The sequence below is a fragment of the Taurulus bubalis genome, assembly GCF_910589615.1.
Source record: "Taurulus bubalis genome assembly, chromosome: 20".
In the NCBI taxonomy this organism is placed as follows: domain Eukaryota; kingdom Metazoa; phylum Chordata; class Actinopteri; order Perciformes; family Cottidae; genus Taurulus; species Taurulus bubalis.
Genome location: NC_136608.1, coordinates 15,333,543 through 15,347,537, shown reverse-complemented (window position 1 = coordinate 15,347,537; position 13,995 = coordinate 15,333,543). Strand labels below are relative to the sequence as shown.

The following is a 13,995-nucleotide window of genomic DNA, read 5'->3' as shown; positions in this document are numbered from 1 at the left end:
AAATAGAGAGAAAAGAAAGACAAAAATCGAGTTTTCTGTCTATTTCTGTGGGTGTTCAGTTGACGCTCTCTCCATTTCCGCCCAATCGCCCGAGCGCGCGTCCGACACACAGAGCGACATCTGTTGAGCGCGCGCCCCCGCTCCATCCAGCCGACAAGTGGCGGAAACCCAGGAACGCGGCCGAACGTTTCTGATGCGAACTGATCCCCTTAAACGGCGTGAGAATTGACGGATATTTGACAGTTTTATTTCGCGCTAACTTCGTTTCGGACACACAGCAGGGATGACGGCGCTTAGCAGCTGGGAGATGTGCCTCAAGTACGCGCTGTTCATCTTTAACTTCGTCTTCTGGGTGAGATGCAACATTTGATATATCCAAATTAAAACTAGTTTAGCTCATTTAAACTATATAACGTTACCGGCAAACACATTTTAAAGTAAAGGGCAATATCCGTGCTATTAGCCTCCAACACCTCTCATTTATTTGATCATTTTAGATTATTAATACAAAATATAAATCAACTAATGCATTATAAAATATTCTCATAGTATCAGCTACCAAGGAGATAAAAATATAAAAAGTATTTTTTTATTTTCTCCACATAAATGAACACAATACATGAATGCGTCAATAATTATAATGTAGTGATGTAAGTAATATTCTCTATAATAATATATATTATATTATTATAATATAATATGTGTATATAGCTAATATTCTGGATAATAAGTTATGTTACTTTTGATGGCAATACTCTTGTACTTTTACATGAATAAGATTAGCCAATGCAAGACTTTTACTTGTAACTGAATATTTTTTATCAGTCAGTGCAAGTTTTAAAAAAAGATGCACGTTCAGACTTTGCTACTGCGCATGTGCAGCAGAGATGGAAGAAGAGGTTGTACAGTAGCAGTACCACAAAGTAAAAGTCCTGCATCCAACGTTTTAATTAATTAAAAGTACAAATGTTTTGGCTTTAATGATTTCATAATCATAGTCATTGATGAATTCAATGTAACCTACATTAATTTAATATTGAACTGCTTTATTTTAACTTTACCGGGTAGTTTGTTGATGTTTGATCTTAACCTATAGTATTATGGTTCATCTTAATGCATTTCTTGATCATATTTTGAATTATTAATCTGAATCCGCAAATAAATTAAAGTTATTAAATAAATTCAGTGCAGTAAAAAGTACAATAACTGTCTCTAATATAGCAGGAAGGAAAAGAAACAACTCAAGTGAAGTTCAACTACCTCAAAATTGTACTTAATTACAGAACTTGAGTAAATGTATTTATTTTTTTCCACCACCCACAGTGTTTATTAAAACACTGTTTTCTGCGTTGTTGTCTCGATGAAGGTTTAAAACACATCTTGTGTGGTTGTTAATAATATAGCTTATTTCTACATCAATATATATTTACAAACACATAAGAAAGCAGCTCTAACAGGAAGTAAGGGATTCTGTGACTTCCTGTTTATTGAAGGCAGCTGAAAACTGTCTGACTGACTGCAGTTTAATGATTATTTTACTTTCTTGTGTTTCTACTGCAGTCCTCTTGTTTTTTCCTCAAAGCTTCAGTCCTTCCTCTCCTTATATTAATCCCTTTTTCTCTCTTACGCCCAATCTTTAAATGATCAAGACACAATTGTCCAGTCTGGGGATGAACACAGCAGCACACTTGCTAAGCAAAATAGCTCATGAAGGAGAAGAGAGAGTGAAGCAAGGAGAGAGGGAGAGAGAGAGAGAGAAAGGGATGGAGGGAGAGAGAGAGAGAGAGAGAGAGAGAGAGAGAGAGAGAGATGGGGGAGGCTTTTAGCAGCCAGGAGACAAAGCTAGCAAAATAGCTCATGAAGGAGAAGAGAGAGTGAAGCAAGGAGAGAGGGAGAGAGAGAGAGAGAAAGGGATGGAGAGAGAGAGAGAGAGAGAGAGAGAGAGAGAGAGAGAGAGAGATGGGGGAGGCTTTTAGCAGCCAGGAGACAAAGCTAGTGTTGTTGGTTTCACTGGGTCTACTGGGAGAGGAGGGCAGCTCCAGTTACCTAAGCAAACACACTGAACCCCAGACTCAGGAGATCTTGCATAATATCCCTGTGTGTGTGTGTGTGTGTGTGTGTGTGTGTGTGTGTGTGTGTGTGTGTGTGTGTGTGTGTGTGTGTGTGTGTGTGTGTGTCTACCTGTGAAGCTTCATTTCTCCTCATTCATTATTTTCTGCTTCCTCTTTGGACTCAGATTATAAAAAACTGGGCGGGATATTGTTTTTACAAAACCAATTTCACTTTGTTATTCATAATTAATTCAACAATCAATTCCCTCTCTGTCTTCTGTGTCTTTTCGCTCCCAGTCATGGTCTTCAATTTAGGTAATCAAGAAGTCGTTAATGTCATTTATCATTGAATAATGCTAAATATTCACAATTTCATTGTTTCTTGTCTCTCAAAATGTGAGGATTTGCTGTTTTGTATCGTCATATTATACTAAATGAATATCTTTGAAACTTATTTTGGGATTTTTCAGTGTTTTTCACTTAGACTTTAGACATAGCAGTTTAATAATGAATCGTAGAAATATCATATTCAATCATTAACGGATAGATAACGGAACAAAATGATAAAATAAAACATACAAACGTGATAACACGAGGTGTTTTATCTTGAAACAAGTAAAACACATGTTATTTTTGAGTCACTTTAAATTCCACCTTGACTGTTGAAGTGATACATGTTTTTACCACGCACATGCTGCATGTGTATTATGTTGTTTTTACCAAAAAAGATATACAAAACTATGAGTACATATTGATGTGTAAATAAATCCCGACACATTTATATAAATAAACATTACGACAAGAACGTGAAGAGCGTCTTAAAGCAGTTTATCTCAATCAACGTGATGATGACTGTTTATTATAAATGAATTGATCCCCTTTTATTAGTTCTCCCAGTCAGTAACCTGCTTGATAATTGCGTTCACCTGCTCTCAAGGTCCTCCTTCCTGTTTGAAATCTGCTGGACGAGAATAGCGCTGCCACTCCTCCCAGTCCCTCCCACCTCGTCCCAGTCCCTCCCACTGACTTCCTAAGTACACCCAGGTGAGCCACACAAGGGTGTGGTTCACAAAAACAAAAAAAAAGCCCAGAAAACTTCTCTCTGTCCTTTCCTTTTTGTTGTCCTCCCACAAAGAAGACGGTTTCACTCTTGAGCAGAGGACGCTCGCATTTGGATTTTCTTGTTAAAAGCATCTAAACCTTGACGTTAGTCTCAGCCATGGGGGCCCTGCAGTGTGTGAAGTACATGGTGTTTGTGTTCAACTTCCTCTTCTGGGTATGTAGTGTCACTTACACACTGTGATGCATGAGGCTCTGGGTTATTTTGAGATGCTGCTTTTAAAAATGGTTATTTGCCAAAGAGAAGAGAAGTGAAATGTAGTTTCAGGAGTTTGCTACTGTGTATTTCCTGGAGTGTAAATGATGGTAAAACGCCACTAAAGGCGACTTCAATCGCGTTCAAAACCACTTTTTGAGCCGGGTCTCTCGGGGTCACAAACTTGTTCTGCCTGAAATTACTACAACTACTTTTTTGGGGCTGAAAATGTCCTCTCAGTGTAAACTGGAGCATGATTTGGTTAAGTACATTCACCTGCTGTCTCGTCCTCTGGGCCACATTGTCCCCTCAGGGGAAACTTGATGTGCACTCTGAGACGACAATGGCTTTCATGACATTAAAACACACCTGGTGTTCTTGGTAGATTTGCAAATCAATTGATGCTAAAGGTAGAATCAGCTGTGCTTTAATCAGCATATATCTAATATACAGTGTTAATTATTTCAGAAATGTATGCACAGCAGTTGGAATTGGTCTCCAATGCTATTTTTTTTTGGGGGGGGGAGGGAATTACAATAAATTCAGTGTATTAGCTGGTTATCAAGATAAATAACATTTGGTATCACAGTTTTGATGACATATTCTTTTAAGTCTTGTATGACGCATTTATGCCAAATATTCTCTTATTTCAGCTTCTCAAATGTGACAATTTGCTGATTTTTCTCTGTAACATCATGTTGGTTGAAGGAAAAATTATCTTTTGAAGTCTCTTCTTGCCAGCTCATCATATTTCTTTTTTCTTTTCAATATTCTTCATATTTTAACATTGGGGTCCATTTATAAAGGGGGAAAAAAAGATTTAAAGTTGGTTAATTGAGTGTCGTTTCCAGTATAAATAGTTTAGCAGACATTATCAGCACCTCATCCTGCTACAGGTTTTTGATATTGTTGACTTAGCATTAACTTATGTTTATATTGGATCAGTTTTTGCAGATTCAGTTCTTTTTTTTTAACAAATCTAAACTGAATAAGCGCTTAAACAATGCGCTGATGATTACCTTTTATTTTGACAGCAGGTGTTTGTCTGAAATACAGGTTTGGTTAACCACAGGGAGCTACTTCATTGTTTTCTCGAGAGTCACATTCCACTTTTGTTTTTGTGTGTTTGAACATCTCTGCAAAGCCTGAGCCCAGAAGATAAACGAGGGTTTCACATCTGCTGCGGAAGTAAAAAAAAAAAAGGGAAATTATTATTTGTAAATCCCAAAAAGAGGTGACGTGAAATGACTTGACGTTATTTAACCATTTGCGTATTTCCCACAGAGGTTTATTCCCAAATCCCCACGCTGCTGTGTTATTACCGTGATGACCTGCTCGGTGTTGTCCATGTTTAATGACTGTTTAGACTCTCGCTGTGTAATGACTGCACAGACAACTACATGAGATAACAACTGAGGGAGCAGTCTGCTCTAGAGAGGCATCAACATCAGATTACATCTGTTTATTCATTCTCAAATGCTCATTACTGTAAATGAATTGGGTTCCTTGGTCCCATTTCCCACGAGCCACATTGTCTTGGAGGATATTTTCTCTTAACTAGTGTAGTTTGTGTTGGAACATCATGCCGTCTCTTGTGCTCTAAGGCTTTTTTTTTTGTTGAGGCGTTTAAAAAGCTGCCAAACATCTCGGCATTAATTAATTTCTGTTTCCTTTGCACTTCTAATGGCGCTGCAGAGCGTCTTTCTGTGCTCAATGAGCACTAATGTGAACTTAAGAGGGGAAAAGGGCTGTTTCATCCAGGATCTGTGAAGACAACCCAACACTAACTTCCATTTATCATTCAGCACGCAAGCTTTTCCTGTCTTTACCGTCACTAAATCATGAAAACAAGATTATATATCGAGTGTAATCCAAATTACACTCCACAGCCTCATTGTGTGTAGATCTTTGTGCTGAAACACCCTGGACCTATTTCCCTAAATGTTGCATTAAGAGCTTTTGCACCAGCGTCACCAGTTCAACTGTAACATGTTGCACACCTCCACTGAGCGGGTTCAAGTCCCTTCTTGTCATGATACCGACTTGGCCGTTCGTTATTTTTGTTTGCTTAGTTTTGGTGTCGGTGGCAGAATCTCTCAGCTTCAAAGGAAGTTTCCCAAAGATTGTTTTGTTGTTGACAATTCTGCTACTTCTTTGATAAAGATATCCTAACTTGAAGAAGAAACGTACAACAGAAGCGATTTGATAAATGATAGTTGAATTATTAATGCAACAGAAAGACAAACACTTCACGTTTACTAGGTCTCTTAATTTCAGTCGGTAGTGGCTGCACATGGTGAAATATTATTAGCCGGCGGCTAACAAAGATCCGTTTTATTGTTTTAGCTAAACAGTAAATGCACACTGCTGCTACAACGTGAGTTTAATTATGTTTTGGCGATACTGTGAATTGACTAAATGTAGTTTAAACCCCCAACAAATTCAATCTATACATCACAATAACTTTGAATGTGATCCAGAGTTGAGCCGCAGTGTGAGCGCCAGCCTCCATGTGTGCGTCTTGTAGATGATGAGGCGTGTCTGAGTAAGTCTGACTCCAGTTTATGTCATGAGAGGTTGTGCAGACAGATCTTTAGGTGTGGTGGAAAATGAGCAGTGAATTAACCGATCATGAATGAAGCTGCCAGTGGCGGCACTTTGTATGTATGGATATGTCATCACATGCAAGTAAAGGATAGTTTTAGTAAGTAAAGAGGCATTTTCTAACATTTTAAAGTTCTATGTTTATGTTAAGACCACCAGGTTTAATTTTGTTAGTTTTAGTCAAACTGTGAAGCGGAATATTGTTGATCGTATCTCCTACATTTTTACACCCCTACGCTGAGGTGGGCGCACATTGGTGTGTGTGTGTGTGTCTAGTGACTCATGGTCACCAGACTGTGAGGGAGGACATGTTGAGGCAGGATGCGTCCCGTTAGCATGAGCGCTTTGTCTCCTCACACCTCCTGTTGCACAACACTGACGTCAGAATTACGCCGTTGTTATGGAAGTTTTTCTAGGTGGCGACGAAGAGTTGATGCCTACTTTGTTTTGTGGTTGCTGAGGAGACGTTGAGTCATCCATTGGGTTTATTGCTGTGGTTAACACCGTTAAGAGACGCAAGATAACTCTCCTTATCTCGTGCTTATTTAGCATTTATGTGTAACTTAATGTTCTGGATAAAGAAGTTATTGTATGATAAGCACTGCTTGTTGATTAGATTCTGCTATATGTGTGTTTTTGGCTGTGGCTTAATTTTTAAGCTCATTTGCCTCACGTGGAATCTGTTTTCTACAGACTGAAATATCTCAACTACTACTGCAGTAGATGGTTTATCTTGACACAGACCATCATGTTCCTCTCAGAATGAACTCTAATAACTTTGGTGATCCCATGACCCCTTTTCATCTATTATTGATTTGTCCAATCAGTTAGTTTATGACCAAGTATCTGCAAAAATAATCGTGTTTCCATGAGCCTTAGCTGTACTTTGGAAATGTAGAAATGACATCTGCTAAACTAACAAACACATACTACCTACGAATTGTATCCACAGTACATACTATTTTATTTTTTGGGAGTATACAACTGCAGTTGGTACACGTTTAACTGTATTAATGGGAAATGATGCACGTATAACACGTTCAATGGGATCAGGTGATCCTTTTGTGCAATGCATTGTGGGGGATTGATACACATCAACAACAGCACACTCGAAGATATAGCTGTGTTCCAAATTGCATACTTAGATGTACTTTAAGTACATACTGCAGCTGGTATGTGCTGTTGTATGCATTCATGGGACAAACTACTTCCTCATAACATTGCAGTTTGAACTTTGATCTCTTGCTCATATATACTCAAAGGATTGTAGGTCAGAACAGCCAGAAAAACTTGTTTGCTTGCATTCTGCAAAATGCAACTGGATGTAGTAGAGCATTCTGGTATTTCAGCATACTGCATGTCACATACCATGTATTGGGACATATTAAATAGCATGGTAGCATGCAGAGTTAGCTCAATTTGGTATGTACGCCTGCTAAACATCAGCATGTTGTCAGTAGAAGTGCAGTATGCCGGAAATGCAAACGTTAAGTCTTGTTAGTATGTGGACATTCAATTTAGGATTAGCATAAAAATGTAGCACCAAACCTGCAGTCACGAGTAACCATACTACCTCATCTCTGGCACTGCCATCACACATACTCTGCTGCTTTTGTAGCTTATTTATGCATTTTATTGTATTGTGTTGTACGATAGGTTTTGCTGTTGTAAATGTACTTATATGTATTGCACTTGCGCTGTACTTGCCACTGTTAGCCATTAGCTGTTAGCCATTAGCTGGCACGTCGACATGTTGGAACTGTAGCGAGGCCATTAACATTTGCCCAATCTCAGATCTTCCACCTTTTTTTATGTTTTGTTCCACGACTTTAAAATGCCTCAGTAAACATCCCACCCATGAATTTTGAAGCTTTTTACGTATTGCTATCAGACTACGAAAATGTCATCACGTGAATGTCCACCTTTTAGCTTCAAGGTGGGGAAGTCATCGTCCTCGTTGACGCCATGCTCACAGTACTGGATATGACTTAAAGACGTTAAAGAGTTTAATTCCCCTCGTTTCTGGAGTCTGACCGTTTTCATTTCATGTTTTCTTTCTGTGTCCTGTAGCTAGCAGGTACTGGGGTGCTGGCTGTGGGCCTTTGGCTGCGTTTTGACACCCGGACAGCAGGACTGTTTGACGGAGAGGACTCGCCCACAGTCTTCTTCACCGGTAAGTCCTCCGACATCCCACTGCTGACTTACGGCAACATCCTATGACTCGCATCCGGTTGCCGTCTCAGAGACATTCCTGAAAGAGGACATTAATGCTTGTGGTTCGTTCCCAACTGAACCAAAAGGAAACACGGTAATTAAAAAATCATGTTTATGACTCAGTGTGGCTCAGCGTTGGGAGAACATCCCAGAGTTTCCTAAACTGCTCCTTCTAGAGAACGCTTCACTCCACCACATGTTAAACAGATAATGACCCAACAACCGTCTGCACAGTTCGGCCTCTTTTGGCTCCAAACTGTCCATTGGTTTGGTTAGCTATTGGCGACGGTCCTCACTATGATGCACCTTTTGCTGATCTTTTGGACTGGTGGGAGCCCCAACACTTCTTACGAAAGTATAAAAGACGACCCATCTTTATTTGACCTTTTTTTTTTTTAACCAGGTAAAATCAATTGAGAACCAATTCTCATTTACAATGATGACCTGGCCAAGAGGCAGTAGCACAGTCCACACAAGTGACACAAACAGCACAGATACAATACAGTATGACAAACGCATGAGAAAAATGGCTAAAAACAACATGGGTAAATTAATAAACACTATGTACAACAAATCTGTGCTACAAGCCAAACTTCATCACATCCCCGCCGCCCCCAGCTCACGGCAACCCACCACGAACGCGCCATGTTTGCTGTGTGGATACAGTCCCAGCTATCGCCCTTGCTTTGCCACCTGGTTTGTGTGTCGTGCAACAACCCGAGTTGGAGAACCCGGCTGCAGACGGGGCAGCTGAGGCCAAAGCGAGGCGGCTGCTCCGGCCCGGCAGAGCCCACGACACGGACACACACACAGCGTTCATTCTTCACCGGCTGACAGGGACGTCTTTGTTTCCCCACTTTTTTTGTTCTCCGAGGAACTCGTGGAAAAAGAGATTCGCTCCCTCCCTTCAGTCTTTGTGTTTCGCTTCCATCTAACTGATAAGTGAAGTGGGCTGTGAGGCGACAGGATTGTTTTGAAATGACAAACATCTTAATAACAGCTTGGGAGGAGGAATATTTGTGTGTGTGGTTGGTGTGCTCATGACATCAGTGCAGTGGTTGTTCTCCTAAATTCCTATTTTTAACTCTTGGTTTATTTATTTTCATGGTGCTGAAATAATTTTTATAATTTAGTTTTTAAAGTCAATTTTTTTGGGACACAAAACATGGTTTTCACCGTAATTCATGATTCGTTGACGGGATGTTTTGCTAAATATAATTCATAACCACATCCAGAGGAAAGTCCAACAACACAGCGTCCAGAGTCTTGTGCGCGAGGCTGGATTGACTATGAGGGAAATCTGCTCCCTGATTGATGCAACTTTCTGATTAAAAATAAATGGATGAGACGCAGAGAAGGACGAAAATCCTAAATCCTGTGCCTTTTGGGTGTATTTATGTTTGTGAATCAATAATAATAATATGAACTTAAACCTTCAAATAAAAAGCAACATCACATGAGGTCCTGCACTCAAAATGTTATTTAAATAAAAGTGTTTCGGTATAATCAGGAAACTTGAGATATTAAAAGCACTCTATGCTGGAAAAACAAATTGTGACAATTATTAAATCAAAAGGAAAAGCAGCAAATCTTCACATTTCAGAAGTTTTTACATTTAAAATAAATAAAACAATACTAGTTAAATGTACAATACAACTAAATAGTTGGCAATTAATTTTCAGTCAATTGGTAAACAGTTTGCTGTACTTTGTATAAACCTTTGGGAGTTTAAGTTCTCCTCAATACGTCCGTTTTGAATGTAGTAAAAGTACTCTGCAGTATCACGATATTCTGTCTCTAATCTGCGTCTCATGTCCTGTAGGCGTGTACATCCTGCTGGCGGCGGGCGCTCTGATGATGGTCGTTGGCTTCCTGGGATGCTGCGGCGCCATTAAAGAGTCGCCGTGCATGCTGGGATTGGTGAGTCATCCTTCACGTAACGGCATTATTTTGGAAATGAATGTGACTTCGGAGCTCAAGAAGTACAGGTCTCTATAGTTTGTGTATATATTGGCGGTTGCAACATGAGGATTATGAAAATATTCCATATCGATTATGTTAATCACGCACTGTTTTCATTTCACTCTTTTTAGTTCTTCTTCTTCCTGCTCCTCATCTTCGCTGTGGAAGTGGCTGCTGGAATCTGGGGTCTCTCCAACAAGGACAGGGTACACAATGTGCACACACACATGCGCACACACACACACACACACACACACACACATTCTGTTGTCAGCCTGTCAGTCTGCAGTTTGTGTTTTTTCTTTGCGTCTTCAGGTGGTGGAAGACGTCACAGAGTTCTACAAGCAGACGTACGACAACTACAAAAGCACCAAACAGGAAGCGCTGAAGGAGACGCTGCGTCTCATCCACTTTGGAGTGAGAACACACGCGCACACGCGCACACACAAACACCCCTATACATATATACGAATGCCTTTTTGTTTATCAATTAATTTGCTCTCTTTTGCTGCTCCTTCTTTCATTTTTCTCAACTCCTGAATCGTAACACGCATGAGGCAAAGTGCCGACTATTAAATGGATCTCCCAGAATTTTTCTTGACATAAACGTATAGACTTGGTCCTAGGAGAAGCTCAGGTGAAGTGATGATGGTGGCTCAGTTCCATTGAGAGTCCCAGTAAACTATAAGTGAGCTTAAGGGGCCTCTTAAGTGGATGTGCTTTACTATGAAGTGTCAAAATGTCCACTGTTTTAAAACAAAAAAAACTGTCTTGCAATAACTTGATGACCATCAGGGCAACATTTCAATTCATGCAAAACTTTGATTTTTTTTTTTTAGACCAAATTCCTGCAAAACTAGCGACTAGTTCTTTGTGTTAATTAGTAAAAGTTGGCATGGAGTCCTCTTGTAGTTCTGAATTGTATGAGTAAAACATCTCGTTTCCTCCTCGCAGCTGGACTGCTGCGGCCCGACGGGGACGGTGATCGACGCTGCCAAAGATATCTGCCCCAAAAAGGAGGGGCTGGAGATCCTCATCACCACGGTAACGCGATGTACACACTACATAACCCAGGGCATGATGGGAAACGCCTGGCTGTCACCTGATCGAAAGATCTGACCGGCTCTCAGTTTTGACAACAAACGCCACGTTTAGTATAAAATCTGCGTAATTGTTATATTGACACTAAAGTGTTGGCCATGAGTCGCATGTTGTGCAACGAAGGTTTCATCAAAACCACATCTGGTTTATGATGAACCATCAGAAAGAGCAGCAAAGTGTTTTACAAGGCGGACTCTAAAGGGTAGAATAAGATGGACGCACACGTCCACATGAATATATATTTACACGTATATTTATATATTTAATTAGCCGGGAGGCGTTTCATCCCTGTGTGTGTGTGTGTGTGTGTGTGTGTGTGTGTGTGTGTGTGTGTGTGTGTGTGTTATACATCTCATTCTCCTCTCTGCTGTTCCATCAGAGCTGTCCAACTGCCATCGATGAGATGTTCAACAACAAGCTGCACATCATCGGTGGGGTCGGCATCGGTATCGGCGTCATCATGGTGAGACGGACCGACTTTATTGAGTCTCTTGCTGAGTAAGATAGATATATCTATCTACCTATCTACCTACCTACCTACCTACCGCCACGCTCGACAAAGGAAATGGCTTGTCAAGTTTCCATCACCAACCTTGTGGTTTTAGAGTTGTTGGTGTAAAAAAACAACCCACACACATCTGCTATTACACTCTAGAGTTTCACCTGCTCAGTGAAGTGCCCATAACATGTTTTCATGTTCACAAAAGTAAGATGAGCTACAACGATGTGGTTTTAACCCCTTCTACTCCTTTCTCCTCCACAGATCTTTGGCATGATCTTCAGCATGATGCTCTGCTGTGCCATCAAGAGGTCCAGGGACTTCGTCTGAGCGAAACGCACACTTTCACACCTTGTTACAGTTTATATCCGTTTAATAGTCATAACAGCCGTCTCGTAGTTTGCTGCTCGGGTCCGTACGGTATGACCACACCTGTGAGAGTATGGAACCGCTAATTGTTTGGCTTTGTACAAATGTAATCTCCTTACAAAGTAAACTGAACCTTTTTTTACCCAACGTAATGATTTTGCAGCCTGCTTTTCATCAGAACGGGTCTGCAGGAAAAAGAGACTTTATTGCCTCTGCTGCCCTCTAGAGGCCACTGAGGAGGACAGCTATGAACTTTTCACTGTTTGGAAATATCAGTTTTGTGTAAAGCGTTGGCCTGTGATTGGTTTGTCAGCTAACTGGCTTTTTGCAGCTGACTCAATTTTAGTGTGACTTTTTCTGTTGTTGTTTTTGCTCATTCCTGAAGTTACATGTTCAGATTTGTTCTCTTTTCTTTTAAAAGCTAAACTGGAGTTTTATGCAAATATTTTTGATTGAATGCAGTTCAGATTTATCTTTAAAATGCCAAATAAATAAACTCTTGAACAGTGATTTGTGTTAAACTGAGACTTGGTTGTCAAACATTTCTCCTGTAACGTAGTTGTGTGTATATATGAGATTATTGATCAGTCAAAATGTGATTGTGAGAAAACTTACTTACCTAAATAATGGACATTAAAATATTTATGGATACAATTTAAATTATAATTGGCCAACCAAAGTTGCTCATTCGTATTTTCATTTGAAAGTCTGAATGCAACTAGTTTCTTTGTCTTTTTCTGTAAACTCGGTCACACAAAAAGTATAGAGGCAGTCTGGGTACATCATCATTTATTCCTTAAAATAAACGCATGGCTTTGACAATCCTAAAGTCGTGACGAGTTGAGAGCGTTTTAGTTTTCCCGCTCAGTTTGTTCAGCGCGAAGAAAAGTTGGAAAACAAAATATAATGAAGAGATGAGCTGAAAGAAAAAGTCTGGTCATATTCTACCATATTGAGATGGATGACACTTTATTGGTTTTTGGAAGTAGAATAATGTGCAATTTTTGGCAGAGAGGGAATCTTTGTTGCAGCTCTACTTCAGTTTCAGGGAATCGACAGATGATCCAGCTTCTCCAAGAAGGGAACTTGCCGGTTATCTTTTCCTTCTGACCGTAAATTGAGTGTCTTCAGGTTTTGGACTTTTGGTATAATTTAAAAACATCACATTTGGCCTTCGGGGGAAACTGATGAGCTTTTTTTTCCTCTAACATACAAAAAACACCTAATCGAGAAAACAATCGCCAGAGAATTGGAGGTTAAAATGGCTAAATTCCAGTTTGAAAAGTCCACTCAGCCTACGTGCAAAGATGCCTTTCGTAGACAAAGTCCTGCTTTTCTTTTCTTTCGTCGCATCACGTTCATGTTCATGAGCACTAAAGCAGCTACGCATGTAAACAGCGTCCAAACCAAACCTTAACAAGGAAATGTACCGAGATAAAAAAACGTTTCCATGATCTTAAGTCTCTCTCGCTCGATGTAAAAACAAACTTAAAGCTGTTGAATGGCAGAATTATTAAGTGCAACATTTCGATGGTGGACACATTTTCATTGGTGCTACAGCTGTGCACGTGTGTGTGTGTGTGTTGGACAAAAGTGTAAGTCAACCAATACTTAGTGCAACATTTAAAACAAATCCTCTTTGCAAAGAATGAAATGATAATCAGATCCAAACGAGAAGCAGTGGCGTAAATACAAATCAAAACATACCAAGTGTTGCATAATATTGGCCCCAGAAGCCTGAAGCTGCTTGTGCTACGCTGCGTTAGCTAGTTTGTGCTACAGTTCACGGTCGGTGCGTTTACATGCTCACGATACATCCTGGTTAAGGGGAACATACGCCCTGTAGAGTCTGAACAATATAACATTTATACAGAGAAAGA

General features: G+C 40.0%; 1 protein-coding gene across 2 annotated transcripts; it reads left to right on the top strand.

The window, feature by feature from the left end:
- The first annotated feature begins 212 nt into the window (after nt 1-212).
- Nucleotides 213-12,625, top strand: cd9b (CD9 molecule b). Of its 2 annotated transcripts, none has more exons than XM_079235976.1 (8): nt 213-352; nt 8,041-8,143; nt 10,007-10,104; nt 10,278-10,352; nt 10,462-10,563; nt 11,101-11,190; nt 11,627-11,710; nt 12,011-12,625. In XM_079235976.1, exons 1-8 carry the CDS (start codon nt 284-286, stop codon nt 12,074-12,076), a joined length of 687 nt encoding a protein of 228 aa, XP_079092102.1. In that variant the 5' UTR covers nt 213-283; the 3' UTR covers nt 12,077-12,625. The 2 variants fall into 2 exon arrangements, with proteins under 2 accessions (XP_079092102.1, XP_079092103.1); XM_079235977.1 differs by lacking the exon at nt 213-352 and adding an exon at nt 3,190-3,327.
- The last annotated feature ends 1,370 nt before the right edge of the window (nt 12,626-13,995 follow it).

Excerpts from the sequence above, each read along its gene's own strand:
- cd9b (XM_079235976.1), top strand. The coding sequence starts at position 284 with ATGACGGCGCTTAGCAGCTGGGAGATGTGCCTCAAGTACGCGCTGTTC. Across the intron at positions 8,144-10,006 it reads GCCCACAGTCTTCTTCACCG|GCGTGTACATCCTGCTGGCG; the intron begins GTAAGTCCTCCG and ends CATGTCCTGTAG. Across the intron at positions 10,353-10,461 it reads GTCTCTCCAACAAGGACAGG|GTGGTGGAAGACGTCACAGA; the intron begins GTACACAATGTG and ends TTGCGTCTTCAG.